At 42.6% G+C, this 17,759-nt stretch overlaps 1 protein-coding gene across 6 annotated transcripts in view; it reads left to right on the top strand.

The window, feature by feature from the left end:
* The window catches only part of dlgap4b (discs, large (Drosophila) homolog-associated protein 4b), a 140,211-nt gene that overhangs the window by 96,885 nt on the left and 25,567 nt on the right, over positions 1-17,759 (top strand). For all 6 annotated transcript variants that reach the window (XM_077573078.1, XM_077573079.1, XM_077573081.1 and 3 more), the window contains 2 exons: positions 13,945-15,194; positions 16,805-17,019. In XM_077573078.1, the coding sequence (XP_077429204.1) occupies positions 13,998-15,194; positions 16,805-17,019 (1,412 nt within the window). In that variant the 5' untranslated portion in view covers positions 13,945-13,997. The remainder of the gene's footprint in view (positions 1-13,944; positions 15,195-16,804; positions 17,020-17,759) is intronic.

Here is a 17,759-nt window from a genome sequence, read left to right as displayed (position 1 = left end):
GAGCCTCGGGTCTCCGAGCCACGTCGGCCGTCGGAGCCTCAGGACTCCGTGCCGGCGCCGCAGCAGCCCCAGGACTCCGTGCCGGCTCCACGGCAGCCCCAGGACTCCGTGCCGGCTCCACGGCAGCCTCAAGTCGTCGCGCCTCGTCGGCCGCCTCCACGGCAGCCTCAAGTCGTCGCGCCTCGTCGGCCGCCTCCACGGCAGCCTCAAGTCTTCGCGCCTCAAGTCTTCGCGCCTCAAGTCTTCGCGCCTCAAGTCTTCGCGCCTCGTCGGCTGCCTCGTCGGCCGCCTCAGGACCCCGGGCGTCCTCGCCACTGCAGCCCCGGGCCTCCTGGGTTCGGCCGCTCTCGTGCGGGGTCTCTTCGCCTCTTCCATGGCGGCGTCAGGCCCATGGGGGTGGACAGGAGATGTTCATCCCACGGCCGTCCTGTTCCGGTGTGGCGTCCGGGGCGCCCTCCAGATCGGCGCCGCCGGGCTCCCCTCGTCTGGTGTCCGGGACGTCCCCCGGACTAGTCCTGAGGGACGTGCCAGGTTCCCGCCTCCGCGCTCCCTCCGCCCGCCCTGTTTTGGGACGTCTGGAATCCATCCCTTAAGGGGGGGGGTACTGTCATGTCTGGGAGGATCGGGTTTTGGTTGAGGGTCCCGATTGGTCCTGAGTGGATTCCTGCCCTTCCGCAGGCTGACCAATCCGGGCTCTCAGCCACTTGTGCCTGGCCTCAGGTGTGACTAATCAACCTAATTTGTGTGGGTATTTAGTTCCCGGGTGGTGATCAGTCCTTGTGGGATCATTGCCATTTGTTACGGTCACACCCGGAGTTTGTGTTGTCAGTTTGATTTTGAGTTGTACAACTGTCTAACCCGCACTCCTGCCGTGGTTCTCCTGCCTCCCTGCATTTCGGGTCCTCTACGCCTCACTTCGACAGACACCACGCCGCTCCGTGACACAACCGTGACAATGACATGATGTTGGCACACCCTTAATCATCACAACATTGTTACATCAATTTTTTTTCACATTTATGACACCCTCAAACGTGATGATACTTCGTTGCATCAGTACAAACAACCTTCTCATGTCATGTCATACATGTTACACGACACTAGTTGTCATTTTCATGTTAAGTGGAGTTGTTGGTATCTGCTGAAAGTAACTAATAAAGTAACTTGTAATCAAACTTAGTTACTTTTAAAATCAAGTAATTGGTAAGGTAACTAAGTTACTTTTTCAGGGTAACTGTGGCAACACAATATTATAGTATTGATGCCACACTTATGTAAATCTGTAATATTTCTGCACTGTTTTGTGTTGTCTCAGTTTTTCTTTGTCTTATTTTTTTAGCCTGAGCTGTCACGGCCACCAGAATATGTAAAAATGAGATGAGGACAAGTTGTACATACGCAGTCATAAATAAATTCAACTCTCCCGAGAAGGCATGTTGCTTGTTTTAAAGCTGAATCAATGGCACTATTTGGCTTATACTTTAGGGATTATGTTTCATAAAATATCCTCAATGTACTGTAGATAAATAAATCCTTTAATGTCAAGCCACGGTCATTCTTTCATGATCATCCTTCCTGAGTCACACACGAGATTCTGTCCTTGTCGTGTGTTTGGGGGGGGGGGGGGCATTTGCATTAAAATACACTTAGTGACAGTCTCACGTGAACGCATACGTTCACTCAAGACCCTCTCATGTGCATGTGCATATGGATGTGCAGTTTGCTGTTGAAATGGCAGTCCTGCCGGCTGTGTACAGTAGCTGTGTTTAGGTGATAACAAAATGCTCCAATCACAGAGCTCCTCCGCATCCCTCTAGTGAGGCCCCTGGAGAGAGCCTCCCTTGATAGTGGATGAGAGGGTGGAAGTGGAATTACACTCACAATAGGCCCTGCTGGAGGAGCGAGAAATGGATCCGTAGGTTCCATTTGACACTGGCTTTTTGTCTCCACGCTGTGTAATTAATCTGATGATCAATGAATCACACGTTGACTGTGGAAAGTTTAGACTTCGTAATTTAGGTGTGACAGGCAACATTTGATCAGCGGAAGCCACAAAGTGCAAGCAGCCCTGTGATCAAAGTGGCACTCCCTCTGCATGAAGCTGCAGTGATGTTATATCTGAACAGAAAAGATTGAAGCTAATTTCTGCATATCAGAAGGTTAAAACTTTGTTTTGCTTGTCCAATTGGTGTTTTATATGTACAGCAGAACCTTAAAATATTATAGAAAAGTGGCTTTGCAATTGCTTGTGTACAAATATTTGAGTCTCTGGAGTGTCAGGTCACCCATAAAGTGTGAAATTACACAACCAAGTTTTTTTTTTTTTGATGGTTATTTCCAAAAATGCGTATCTAAAACAGGCTACATGTGTAGCAATTATAAACAACTTATTAGAAAAATGTGACCCCGATGTGTCAAACTGCCATAGTATAGCGCCAACTACTGCTGAGGAGGACTTACTTGATTTCAGACTTTGTTTGCCTGAAGCATCAGTGGCCGGTAACGACAGCCTCCACAAGTAACTGATACCTTAAAATAAGGATCGTAATGCGATACCTGGTACTCGCCCACCCCTTGGCCTAACCCACTTGAACAAGACGCTTAGATACTGTCAAGTGTGTGATGTCACAAGATCATGACAAAGCCAAAAGTTAAGCAGAGCTGCAATATTGTTGGATGCAGAGATTAGCAATCGCTAAAAGTGATGTACCACATTAGTTTCTGATAACCGGTCACATTCTTCAATATGAACTGGTTCAACACAGGACAGGGAAGGAACTGATCGGGCTGACGCGAAATGACAGACTGATTAAATCACCTAAAGCTTGGTCTTCATAAAAGACCACATAACAAAATGCAAATTCAAGCACTTTAAAACTAAACACAAGTTCTAAAAAAATAAAAAGTCTCTCCAAAAAAACACTTAATCTCCTCCCGAGATTGGATGCTGCCTCCTCGAATCTATTTATTTTTAGATGAGTGAGTCATGCTAGCTTTGCCAAATGTCATACCTGGGTGAGCTTACTTATTAACTTACACAGCCTACACACTCAAAAATAGAGGATGTAAAAAAAATGCTAAGATGTAACCTTCTCTGACTCAAACAGCCCATTGCATTTCTTTGATTGACTGAAAGATGTATGATCATTTTAAAGGGAAGTAAACTGGACTTCAAGTAATATTTTATAGGAATGAAGCATTTTTACAATAGATAAATAATCTTCTGAACCGTTTTTGGGCAGCCATGGCAAAGTGGTTAAGATCGTCACCTGGCACTGTGGCGACCATGATCCAAGACCATCCCTGGACACATGGAGGCAGTAATACCCTGAACTGATCCCTGCGTGCTTAAGACGCTTGAGTGTGTGTTTGCTGTAATGGGTCATCTCTTTTTGGGATATTTGGGTGTTGAAATATGGTTCGGTAGCACAGTGGTTAGCACATCTGCATCAACGTTCTGATATTTGAATCTTCCAAGTACTCCCAATCCAAGAATATAGAGAACATGACAGGTTAACTGAAGACTCCATAGAGATCCGGACGTCACGTGACTATTTCTTTGAACACGCCCCCTATGGCAGGAAAGTAGCGGCAACAGTTAATGGGATACAATGGCGAGGAGGGATAAAACTTGCGTTTATCCATCAACTTTCCGCTCAAGAGCATTGACAGTCACTTTGATGAAAAGGACATGATATCCATGCACGAGGTGGACAGGTTGGCTTACCGAGGAAGTGTCAGCAGTGCTTTTTTTTTTTTCCAACTCGGTGACGCTACTACATGGAATTACCCCCTCTGGTACACTGGTGAGTGCTTTCAAATCTGATCATACAAAGGCTTTACAAGTTTGTACAATTCAGATTTATTTCCCTTTTATGTGTGGTCAAAATGCCATTGAAGTTAGCAGTTTCACACAAGTCTTGCAGTGTTATTTAGGTACTGTAACAATCAGCAGTGTGGCACCGCGCCACAGGGTGGCGCCTCCTTGTTTTTGTTGTGCCTATGCAGCACTTTCGTTTTAGCCATAAATGAATGTATTTGATGCCGTGGACGTGGACGCGTATCGTGACGTGTGGTAGCACCGAGAAACCGACTGATTTGTTTCCTATTAATAACGTAAGCCAGTGGACTTCCACTTCCTATGTTGCACTCCAGTTTTTGCTATCCAGCTGCGCCATCCATGGCTGATCAGCCACCGCGCGTTACTAGCAGCTGCTAATTGGGCCGCGGCCGCCGTCATTTATGCTGTGCAAAGACTTCTTTATGGTGTTGGTCAGTTATTAAATTCAACTGTTTAATATCTATTAAACCTTAGCAGCACAAACGAATGAAACAGATCTTTTACATTTTGCATGTGGTAACAGTTAGCATCTGCTGCTTAATGAATAGCCCGATCACATCTTTTGCCTTCAATTAACTATACAATCGAGCTACATCTACACGACTAACTGATTCAGTAATTGACTCGCCTGATATGAAGTGATCTCTACACAAGCAATGAGGAGGATCCCAAATCCTCCGTCTTGTTTTTTACCCTTTTTATGGCTGCTGTGATCTATTAGCTACGCATTGATTCCTCTCTTGGTAGACTGGAGAATGCTCAATCCTTCTTTTACCTCTTCCCGTTGTGGCAGCTGGTACACAACAGCTGTCAATCATTAGCCTGGTTTACATGGAGCCATGTCTTCCAATTAGATTGAATCCGAACGGCGAAACGGAATGAAAATGCTCCATATAAACACCTCAATCAGAATGAAATGGCTGAATCTGAATGGAATTTCATTCAGAATCACAGGTGTGGTATATTCCTTTTGGTAATTCTAACGAGCGTCATGTATACACTTAAATCGGAATGGCGAGGCCGCGTGCCGCATGCACATGCTCTGTCTTGACGTAAATGCGCCGTAAATGGCGGCGTCTCCTCAGAGCTTGTCTGCGAGGGTAGAACTTGTTTTTAAATACTTTATCAATATGTTGCTTCAATGAAACACTATCACAACTTCAGTGCTAAATGACGAATGAACTCCATCTTGTTAAATTACGTGATCGATGTCCGTGCGTCCCGCGGCTGCTGCGGGGCTGATCCGATTAAGAGGGGAGCATACAGTATAAACGGCAGATTGGAACGGATCACACATGTAAACAAGTGACCAGAGATCTTCATTCGGAATGATTTCAATCGGAATGACTAAAAAGTCTCCATATAAACCCGGCTATTGTTAAAGTGTGCTGTTTACTCAAAGTTTTCTATGCTGCCAAAATGGCTGCGCTAACGCCCATTTACGGATGAGTGACGTCAACGTCCGGATCTCTATGGGTGTGATTGTGAATGGTTGAACTCGGTCTATGTGTGACCTGTGATTGCTGGCGACCACAATTCGAATTATCTTTATTGGTATGTAAAAAAGAACACACACACACACACACACAAGGAAGCTGTCTCTGGTCCAATGGATACAATTTAGTGCAGATCTGTTATTATTTTTAGTTTATTTTATTTTATTTTTCTTGCCGCACTCTGCTGTGAACTATTCGAGTCCCCAACTGTTTTAATGATTCAAAAAAATATATATTTTTATTTTTATTTTTATTTTTATTTTTACATTATTCATTATTTTAGTGCTACTACTTGCACCCTTGTAATTCTCCTGTCTGCTTCTGATCCTGATACAGGGTGATGAATTATCCTAGCCTTTTGTTGCCTTAAAAACGCAGTTGTTTTTTAAAAAATGTTATTATTATTTTTTTACTCATGCTTGTTAGCTGACACATTTATATTATGCTAACAATAAATAAAGCCACAAAATAAAAGCAACCTCCATACCTTTACAGTAAATTGCTGATGGATGTACCTTGTGTTAAGCGTCAGTATGACTTTGGGGGTTAAGCCATTTGAGCTGAAGGTTTATAGATCACAGCTCCTAAATGTCATATTAAATGTATCTGTGTGACATCTTGGCCTGTCCTGCTGGCTTTATGGCTGTTGTTATGGCAACAGCTCCCACCCGGTGCATCTGACAGGTTGGCAGCTTGACAGACGGCCATTACAGTATTATTGTGACGTCAGGTCATGTGGGGATTGAAAGGCATGAATATGGAATTTGACCCACTTGGTGTCCTCTATTTCCTGCCACATGGTCACCCATCATGCAGCGGGAAATCTCTTTGTGTCACTGCTTCCTCTGTCGGGGTGAAGCCTATAAGATCTTTTGGGCTGAACTGTGGCTTTGGCGCGTCATTTCAAGGGCATTTTGAAGTGGATTAGATTTCTGGATTATGCTGGTGGGCTGAGTTGAAACCTGGTTGCTCATAATAGACTGTGGATGACTGCTCATACATTTGCAAAGCAAGACAATTTGAGCCTGGGCTTTGGAAATAAGACCCAAATGCTGCTTAGATGTTTGAAATATTTAAGCGCTCTTGATAAAAACCAGAGGACCCGCACTGTGTTGCATGCTCTGAAGGTCAAACTGAGGTGGACAAACAAGATACAGTAGATCCCTTTTAAAAATGCATTAATGTTTTCAATATTGGTTGCATATAACCTGAAAGAGAGTGGATTTACTCAAGGTAATGCTACGTTTAAAAATCAAAGTGCAACACCGGTTGGTTAAGTGCCCTCAGAATCACGGCTCTTAGAGCTTTTTCACTTGCGTGCGGTGTGACTGTGTGTGAGAGAAGTGTCTTCAGTGGTGCATTCAAGCATTGTAATATACGTGCATTCACAAAAATATGCTTGCGGCTGTGTGCGTGCTTACTGATGTCTGTTTGAATTAAATCCTCTGATTTACACTAGATATAAAACGTAACGACAATTCAATACTTATAGGGCTCTATTTTCGTTACCCGACCTAAAAACAGGCACATCTTAATTTTCATGCCTTGGCAAGTCTAGTCTAGCGTGTGAATTTGGTAGACGCGCTACGACTCCTTTGTACCTGCGCAATTGACAATTTGGTGACAAAAAGTGGACTACATTTTAGACTTCGTAAAACCAGGTCTAACTAATAGCGCAGGTGGTGCATGCCGATTTGGTGGATTTGACCAAGGCGGAGGCAGGCAGGTTCGGCACTCTGGGCACATGTATGGTGGATTTTATCCATAAATAGCGTGGGACAATCCCGCTGAATCAAAGTGTAAATCAATTCATTGAATGGGTTATTATCATTATTCTCCTAAATATAGTTTTAATAGCACCTCACTGACCTTGCAGCACAATTATCAGTAGTGGGGGTTGTTGGGGGTTGTACTCTGGCGTACTGCACTCTGAGCCTCTGACTGCCTTGATTTTAATGCAAATGAGGGATGCCGCTAAAATTGACCAGGAAAGCGCTTTGCTACATCCTAAAAAAGAGCACAACAGCACAAATGTATGGAGATTAAATAGGGTCAAAAGTTTTGTACTTGAAAAAATGTGGTCTGAACTAAGCAGGGCGTGGAATCCTGAGTGACAGCTGCACAAAAGTGCTTTGGAACTGCCCCCCAGTGACAGTGCCTTTAGGAAATGTAGAAAATAAAAGAAATCTAAATCAATACTTATATACAGTATATGCACCATATTTATGTGACTGTCAGAATTGATTAATCTGAGATGTAAAAATATAAATTCTGCCCAAATAATTGTGTATGGTCGTCCGCGTTAGCCTCATAAGTGTAACATAACGACTTAGACTCCTGTCATGTTTTTTTTTTTTTCTAATAATCAAAATATTACTACAATTTCTTGACAACAGCCTGTACATTTTGAGGGTTATGGTTAGGGTTAGGCTGATAAGATTAACACAACAATTTTCCGTTTCAAGTTTTATTTTTTCAAGTACAAAATGATTGACCCTAATTTAACTCCATACAAAAGCCACATTACTAAAATACAAAAGAAAGAAAACTCATGTGTACAGTTAGACTACGCTTTGCGCTAGACTTGCACTGAAAACAAAAATAGCCCCCATAGCATTGTTTCATTATTAACAAAAGACCTCAAGAAAGACATCAGTCAAATTTTACTGGCTGAACTATACAGTAAATGTACCTTCACACTGTTTTTGGACTTAAAGTTCTGAATGGTTCTCAGTACGTTATGATCATCTGGGCTGAAAATCATGCAGATTTTTCCACTGCATCTGACAAAAAAAGCACTTAAAATGCTCACTTGCAACAGCGCAAGTGGTTTTCAGGGGCATGGAAGCAGAGCTCGGCTGCCGGCAGAGGCAGTGACACTGCCACCAGTCTTTCAATGACTTCCTTTCCACCTCGCGGTCTTAAGAGATGCACTAAAATGAGTGGCTTATCTCTCACAACAGAGGGGAGGGTGATAAATTTATAGCTATGAAAATAGGCCAGAGCGCCGCACTGATGGAACTGATCAGGTGTAATTAGGACAAGGTTAGACTCGTTCACGCTCACATCATTTATTTAATGTGTCACATATGGCTCAAGTTCGGGTGTGGGTTTGTGTGTAGATCTGGCTGACACCCTTAAAGTGGCAGTGAGTTTCTTCCTTTCCTTTCTTTCAAAGGTCTATGCAGGCACCTGATATTTTCCTGCATCATCAGAGGTCATCGCAGCTGAAACTGTTTACCTTGACATGTTTTTAACGACATGAACTCTCCTGACTGCGTAACCCACTTCCTTGTTTCTCTAACTCATCTCTCATCTTCCTCTGCTTCTATTCAAGCCGCCTCATTCCCTCTGGATTGCTTTCATTTTCACTGGCGTCAACCTCGCGCCGCCGCTTCACGCCGTCGCTTCCTCCTCAGCACTAAGTTTGAGACCACATAATTGTGAGCCCACACGCAGACGCGCTGGAGTTGCCCCATGTGTTCTAAGCCAGTACAGCAGATGGACTCAGTTCTGACTGATTGAGCTGTGCACCAATGCTCAGCTGAGAGAATGATGTCCTTCACACAGGTTCACCCACTTACTTGCTGCTGTATAAATGAAGTGGAAAAGAAATAAAAAATCAGCATCACACATATACCGGAAAACACCGGAGATTGCTGGGGTAAACTCTGTGATGATGCTGCTTACAGCATCCACTGTATGTCCTGTCCTACTGTACATTGCTGTGAGATCTAATCCGAAATATGTATCAAAAAATTCTGCCTTGACAAAGAAAATAATGTTCAGTTTCGATTTTGACATTGTCAGAGAAGAATAAAACCCCGCCTACATAAAATATCGCTGTTCACAATTCCCCTTTTTGAGCTGAGAAGCTACGTCAAAGCGATGGCTAGCATTTTGTTTTAGCTTTTTTTGCGCTGATTCTTGCTCTGCCCCATTGTCGTATGGTATGCTGTCCTCGCCCCAAAGCTTCGAGATTTCACCAGCTAGACAGTGAGTTAACAACGTTACGGTCCAGACTTTGTTTTCCTTTTGGGCTGTTTATTTGAACAATGGCCTCTGACCATTGCCCTCTTTAGGTCGTCGTAAAATTAGAAAATAAAATGACAAACAATGTGGTATTAGCTAACTATTCACCACACACTCTTATGCTAGTAGCTAGTTACATTGCATAATCAACCATCTCTAATCTCTAACTATTCTAATTAACTAAAATTAATAGACAGTGTTGTTATTTTGACATCACATGTGCTTACGAACAATTCCTGTCTAAAGCAACAACAAAATAGGATCCAACAATGACCGAGTCGGCGTTGTGTGCTGCTATATGAACAAAACAATGAACAAAGCGACCACATGAAGGCGCTCTAAGGCTGCACTAATTCAAACGGTGAACTTCTGAAGTGCAGAATATATGGTGTTCCACAGGGTTTAATTTTGGGGCCCTTGCTGCTTTCATTGTGTTTGCTGCCCTTGGGTAGTTGATGCGATCAAATCATGCACATTGTTTGAGTCAAAAAGTAAATCAATACAAAGCAAAATAATTGTATATAGGCCTAATCATTCATCCATCCATTATTTTATTAATTTTTTTCCCCTCTTAACATGCAGTGTCTGCGTCCCCTGACATCAATCCCTTTCAATTAACTAAAATGCATGTTTCTGGAATGTGGGAGAAAGCCGTAGTACCCAGAGAACACAAAAAAACTCCACACAGGAGGATCGGCGTGAGATTTGCACCCCGAATCTCAGAACTGTGAGGCAGACATACTAATCAGTATTCCACCATGCTGCCCTTGTCTGATTTTCATCCATCCACCCATCCGTTTTCTGAACTGCTTATCCTTGTCAATCCAAATTTGGATGTATTACCTTTGTAAAGGCAGAAAATTTGATACAACTCTTGTCTTTAATCTCATCCGTTGCCAGTGGTATTATTAATAGCTCACATTTGGGTTCAACATGTTTTTTGTGTAGCAGAAATGTACTATTGTGGTCCATCATCCTTACTCAACTCTATCTTGAAAACGCGTATTTACATATTCATGAGGCTCCAGAGGTGATATTTCGCCGAAAAATAATCTGTGAGAATGTGTGTGATACTCCCCATCATTAGCACCCTGAATACTGCCTGTCAGTTAATAGACTGGATACGAGCTCAACCTCATAAAAAAATACACTTCAGTGTTTGTCTCTGATATTTAGCTTTGACACATGCTAGAAATCATCAGGAAGAAGTTAAATGTGATTTTTTATTCAGTGGCATGTCTCTCTTCTGGTGAGCGGTGAAAACTGGTCTAGTGTGGCTGAGGTCATGAATTGGACACTCGGCCAAAATGCCCCTCGCCCCCCTTGAAGGAACAGATTGCAGCTTCCTAGTGCACGCGGTTGCCACCAGACGCTCCATGTAGGGTGTAATATTACACACACACCATGAGCACTCACACTCGCATTGTTGCATGTACTGAGCACTAAACATTTGTACTCAAACTGCTGAGCAGACGCTTGAGCTAAATGATCAGATTCCCTTTTTGATAACTGAATGTCTCATTTGGTCATGATTAATAGTCTGAGTTCGTAGGTAACGAGCGTGGGAACTTTTCTGTACAGTGTTGATTTGAGGGTTTATAGATAACAGCCGTTGTAGTGACAGTGACTCAAATCATTCAAAACAAATAGCAGAGATACGATTATTCACAAAGAGGCTTCACACTGTTTGTTTCCACTACCAGCTGAAGTTTACTGTGAAACTAATCATAAAACAAAGAGATTCACACCTTTGGGCTCTATTTTTGTGCCCAGTGCAAGCCTAGCACAAGGCACAAAGCGCGAGACAATCTGCGCAGGGACAGGCAAGACCGGGTCTTCGTATTTTCGCAGACACACGCATCTTGGCGCATACTTAGGCCTACGTGTGATATTTATTTTATTTTGTGATTCTTGTTTCACTTATCTTTACTGCATGGCTGATTTATATTGCATGTACAACACTTTGTATGCACCGATGGTTGTTTTAAAGTGCTTTATAAATATAGTTGAGTTGAGTTGAGTTAAAAATCTGTATTTTGCACTGTTGTGGGCATGAACACAGCCGACTTGATTCACCACCAATCAAACCATTCTCTTTAAAATGGGCACCTAAGAAGCAAGAAGTCTTGACATGGTGGAATCATGTTTTCATCTTGACAATTAGTTTTTTGCCACCACTGTTGCCCGTGTGAGGTGAATTTATGAAAGAAAAAAGAAAAAAAACGAGAAAAGCATGAGTTATAAATAAAGGGATGCTTGGTGATCTGAACACTTGCAAGAATTATCATTTTTGTTTTGTTTTACTTTTGCTGCATTTTTTGTGTGGATTTTTTGTTGTTTGAAATCAAAATTGTAGCACTTTGGGGGCTTTGGAGATTCCACTATATTTACGCCAAATGACAGAGTAATCAAACAACTTTTGATTGTAGTTTGCAGTGATGTAGCAGTGTCTTGCATCACAGTGAGAGCTGTTTCTATATATTTTTCAACTACATGAAAGTGTAAAGTTCATTCATTGATTTTCTATACTGCTTATTTATTCTATTGCTGTTTTCTCAGGTTACAATATTTAGCCATAATTAATGACAATAGTAGTCATTCTGGGTAGTCAACCATCAAAAACTACATGAATGTGTGATCCAGAAATATAATATTTTTTTTCCATGATGTACACATTAAATTCTGTAGAGTATATTTGACTCTATTTAGAGTCCAAATATAATTAAATTTTAGAATAGACTACAGTAGAATAGGACCAAATAGACACAGTTTTAGAGTAATATTTACACTTGGAAGAGAGTAAAATAAAGATTTTTTTTTTATAAAAGTCACTCAAGATTTGATAAACAAACTCACGACCTTCAATGTGGGAGACAACCGATCTACTCCCTGAGCCACGCATATCCTGCTGTGTCACTTGTGTCAGCTGGAATTTTCATAACTCTGCAATGTTTTTGGTCTCCTCTTGGAGATAAGCAAACAGTAGGAGGGGCATAGCTCACCTGGTAATGTGGCAGTCTCACAAACTGAAGGTCGTGGGTTCATTCCTCAACCCTTGAGTGACTTTTATTTTATTTGTTTCAGTTCTTTATTTTACTCTTTTCCAAGTGTAAATATTACTCTAAAACTGAGTTTATTTGGTCCCACTCTATATAGAGTCAAATTTATTCTACAGAATTTACGGTGTACCTTGCTATTTTATGCCAAAAGTCAAACATTTGCATTTAAGTTTGTCAAGCCTGTTCACTCCGTTAAGTGACAGTGTACAGTTATTATCCCTGCCTCCCTTTATAGTGCACCAATCACTGTCTTTGGGAGCCGTACTGGGTGACACATTGACGAGGGTGTGTTAAGCTTATCTGAGTGGTGTGCCACTACGAGATCTGAGGCAGTTAGCTAATGTGGTGTAAAAGGATTTAGAGGATTTGACCCTATCAGCGGAGATGGCACTCGGAGAAGCTGTGTTAATGACACTAAAGGAGTCTATGCCTGCAGCATGCTAATAATGGGGGCTTGGCAGCCAGGCACATAATTTACATAAGTTTTTTTAGGGGGCGGAGAGGGCGAGTGAAAAGGTATATGATATTCATCTGCACAGAAGAAACATTACACACTTTATTTAGGCAAGATTTGTTACATCATGAATAAAGCGTCATCTTGTAAACAAGCGTTCTTTGCATCTCATAACTTATTGGATATTTAGCAGCTTGCATAAAATTGTTTTTTACCTCCAGGTTCTGACCTAGGTGAAGGTGAGTATGGCAATTAAGGCAAAATGAGTCGCTTTACTGTGTAAACTTGAGTAGCCCTTCCACAGGGTACAAAACATGTTTATTGCGTCGCTGCATGAGCTGTATTTTTTATTATCGTAGCCACACATATTGGCTAGCTGACCAGTTTGCTACGTAATGCAACATAATTTTTTGGGTGCTTCACATATGCCCCTCTATTTATCAGGGTTTTCTAAGCAGCAGCGCCTTATTAAAGAAATCAAGCAAGAAGTACAACCACTTAAATTATTCAATAAATGCAGTTTGCAGAACTTTGTTTTTGCTTAGTACATTGCTCTTTTGGCAACATTATAAATATTGCAAGGAACAAAACACCAGCTGAATTTCATGCTTGCTGATCCTATGAGTTCAAAATTGCTTACTAGAATTTTGTAATGGGGGCACAGATGTTTAAGATCAAATCCATATGGACAATATACAGATGAACTCTACATTACTTTCAAAAGTTCAATAAGTTGTTACAGAAAGAAGAGGTTATTATTAACATTATTCATTCCACATAGTGTTTCGAGTAGACTGCCAGTAACTGTGCTGTCCCACCGAAGATCATCATTGTTAACTATATTGTTTTTTTTATTTGTTTCTAGCACAACTGTTCATTGTAGAAGGCAATGGATTGTTAGCACATCCGTCATCCAATAATTGCCTCACAGCACTACACATGGCTTGTTTGTGGTCTGATTGCCTCATGTTTCTGTGTTTCTCTGGCTGAGCTAAATATGTGGCTGTGGCTTGTACAATTTGCTTCATTCTAATTCTCTTTTTTTTTTGGTTTACGGTCTAGGAATCAACTTCTAGGTCTGGGGGTCTACTAGAGGGTTGGGCCTCCTCACCATCATGAAAGGGCTGGGGACCAGCCATACCCGACACCTATCTGACTCCTGTGACCCTTCTTCTGGCCACTTAGAGGCGCTCTACCCTCAGAAGACCAGCACCATGCCACGGAGTCCTTACCTGCTGAGCCCAACAATGGACCAATATGGCACTATGGACCCCCATCTTTACCCATCAGCCAACCCAGGCTCCCTTCCACCAGAATGCCTGCTGCCCCTCAACAACCAGCTGTCAAACAGCAGCACCTTCCCGAGGATTCACTACAACTCTTACGATCCATCGGACTTCTCCCCACCTGTGGAGGGTATTGGTGGAATGAGAACTGGGACATTGGGAGCATCCTTGTCTATGGGCATGGGATCAGGCATGGGCATGGCTGAGCTTAGTGGACGAACATCCATGATTACAAGTGGCTCAGCTACGATATCACATCACATGACCAAGAATCAGGTGCCGCACAGTCTTCTGGAGTTTGAAAAGCAGCTACCTGGCGGTCGGGATGGCTTCAGCACCTTACAGTTCCATAGAACGTCGGCAGTAGCCGCAGGCAAACAGCGGACAGACAGTCCCGGTCGCATTCGTTACATGCTACACTCGGTGCAGAAGCTCTTTGCCAAGTCCCAGTCACTGGAAAGCCACCACATGAAAGGAAACATCAACGGACGCTCAACAGGTAGTGGCGGAGGTTCGTCTGGCACTGACGACGGAGGGAAGCATAACCGCAGGGCCAAAAGTAAAGATCGCGGCACTAAATCGGTAGCAACCGCCAAGCGACGGCCACGCTCCAACATGTCAGGTTACTGGAGTTCCGATGATTTGGATAGCAGTGACATAAGCAATTTCCACAACACCATGACGATGATGACGGTAGGACGCCCCACTGGCCATAAGAGTCAGACAGGCCAGAACAAATACATCCATAGCGGCTACAACACCGTCAGCTCATCGAAAAGCAGCAATGACATGAAGTACCAGACGCTTGCTGCAACTATGAGTGGAGGAGGAAGTGGGCTTGGAGGACCAGGGAATGTGCTAATAAATGATAACGACTATCTGAAAGGCGGGTCCTGGTCCGCACTGACTATGGGTCAGCCAAGACAAGTGATCCAGAAGGGCTCAGCCACTCTTGACAGATCCTTGCTCAAGTCCAGGTCATGCCAACAAGAACTGACCTGCAACTACCTGCAGGTTGGCCGAAGGGTAAGTTAGACTTAGGCACCGTCATTCCACCTCAGATCACCGAGAAAAATGTCATTTTGAAACGCCCTCGCTTCGAGTTTCAGTTGAATTTGGTGTAAGGGTAATTCTCAGAGGTGGGCGCGTCAGTGACTTTTGAGCGTCCGGCAAACGTCAATAGTCAGGACGCCCTTCCATCATCGTCAATCCAATAATATTTCAAGCCTAACCGCATTGTAATCATCAATCTGTCATTCGTTGATTGCGCAGCAAAATGAACATAAAGTAGGCATCCTTCAATGTTCCATCAATTCGTCAATCCGTCGGCAAAATGGGACTTCCGTCACTGACGGATAGCCAAATTTATGAACGGATTGACGATTACATTGACGGACAAAAAAACTCTTCTTGCTTAGTTTGTCCCGCCAATCGTCAACAAAATGGGCGTCCGTCATCGACCTTCCGTCAATAGTGGGGTTTCCATCCACCCATTTTTATTTGAATTTTCAAGAAATGCGAAAATAAAACTGAATGTTAACGCTATAAATTTGAAAAAGAGCCCAAAATTTAAAAAAAAAATAAAATAAATTACGCTTTGAAGGGGTGGATTTTGAAGCATATCGAAAAAAGTAAAATGCTTATTTGGCTATGGAAACAGGTTTAACGAATAAACGCTGACAAGACTGGATACACGTCACATATTTTGACCGGATATTTCATCACACGCAGTGGCGTAACATCATGCTGAGAGGCCCCGGTGCAAAAGGCATTTTTGGGACCCCCCTCTCCCCAATTTTTCCCCCATCCACTGCCCACACACGCACTAGCGCTCCCGCACGCACACTTTTTTCTTTGGAGAGAAGTGCGACTGTCACCAAGGATTTGGGGGATTTTAAAATTGTGACATCTATATTGAACATTAAAAATACCACTAAAATCTTTCAATACATTATATTTGAACATGTTTTGCAAAAGGCTCACTATGGCACCGTGCGTGCGTGCGTGTGTGTTTGCTGTCTGTGCATTGGGGTTTTTGTTTGTGTTAGCAGAAAACTGTTAATTACACATGATTCTGTACCATATTTCTCATTGTTGTTTTGAAAAGTTAATAAAAAAAAAGACGCTTGAAAGAAAGAGTACCTTTGACATAAATTACCTTTGGCCTATATTGAAATCCACAATAAGGGACATGCCCAACCGTTGATCCAATTAGGCTGAAACTGAAAATTTGGTTCCATGCTTTAATATACATACCCACACAACTTATATAAATCTGAAAACCTAAGGTTTCCCTCATGTGGTGAACTGAGGTGGAATGACCCAATTACTAACTGTGACCCTTTAGAACAGGCTTCAACAATCTGGTCCTCGAGGTTCGGAGTCCTGCAGGTTTTAGATATGTCCGCCCTCCAACACAGCTGATTCATATAATCAGCTCATCAGCAAGTTCAGAAAACTTATAATGAACCTGGCTTCTTAGATTCAGGCTTGTTGGGGGACGGAAACATCTAAAACCTGTAAGACTCTGACCCTTGAGGACCAGGATTGGGGAAGCTTGCTTTCGAACGACGATCATTCACTGTAGTGAAACTGAAGCGGTGTGACAAAATTTCACAATTTATTGCTGCCTGTAGGGGGATTGGAACAGCTCATTAGGCCGCAGCGGGGGTGCCAATGAAATTCCATGTCGGCGCATGCGTAGCGGAAGCTATGTGAAAGCCATGGCAGACATGGAGGACAGCGAAGACTCGGAGGGGAGCCCCAAACCCTCGCCAAAGACTGCCGCTCGCCGCCAGAGTTACCTCAGGGCTACACAGCATTCTCTGAGTGACCAGCTACCCCCTCGCAAGTAAGGCCACCAAATGATATAACAACTGTTACTGCATACGATATATGTATTCTAAAATAATCAATATACATTAAGTCAAGTGGGAGTGGCCATTTGATGAGTTGTTTGTTCTAAATTGTAAGTTAGAATGACATTCAAAAGGAATGAGAAATTTTGGCCCACTTAATTATAATTTGACAGTGAAAGGGCCTGTTTGAGTCTCACAGTACATTCTAACAATGAACATTCAATTAATAAGCTCTTTAGAGCACTGACAACAGACGGACACTCGAGGGCACTTAAAGAGCCATTTACATGTAGATAGTAGCCTATTTTTTTTAATTTATGATACAAGGTGCAGGGAATTGATAAGCATAGAAAGGGGCTAAACAAGCTTCCATTTTATTTGCATGAATAATGTATTCATGATGCACATTCTCTATCAGTACTGTGAGAAATACAAATACAACCAAAACACACACACACACACAAAGGGCTAATTCGTGCCCAGTGCAAGTCTTGTGCAATGCGCGATCTAAATGTGCACATGGGTGGCTTTTACTTTTTTTGGTATCTTTTCAGACACGTAGTTGTTTACGTTGTGGGCGTGAACACAGACAGCTAGCTTTGTGGAAGCGGCTCCTCTCATTACATTTAAATTCAGCATAAATTCTTTGACATGAGGGAAGCAAAAAGTGACTCACTGGAGTCCATGCAGGGGATCAAAGTGTGCAAAGTATGTTTATAAGGAACTGCAAGTA

This window comes from Vanacampus margaritifer, chromosome 8, assembly GCF_051991255.1.
Source record: "Vanacampus margaritifer isolate UIUO_Vmar chromosome 8, RoL_Vmar_1.0, whole genome shotgun sequence".
Classification (NCBI taxonomy): Eukaryota; Metazoa; Chordata; class Actinopteri; order Syngnathiformes; family Syngnathidae; genus Vanacampus; species Vanacampus margaritifer.
Note: the sequence above shows the minus strand (reverse complement) of the source record. Positions and strands in the feature narration are given on the sequence as shown.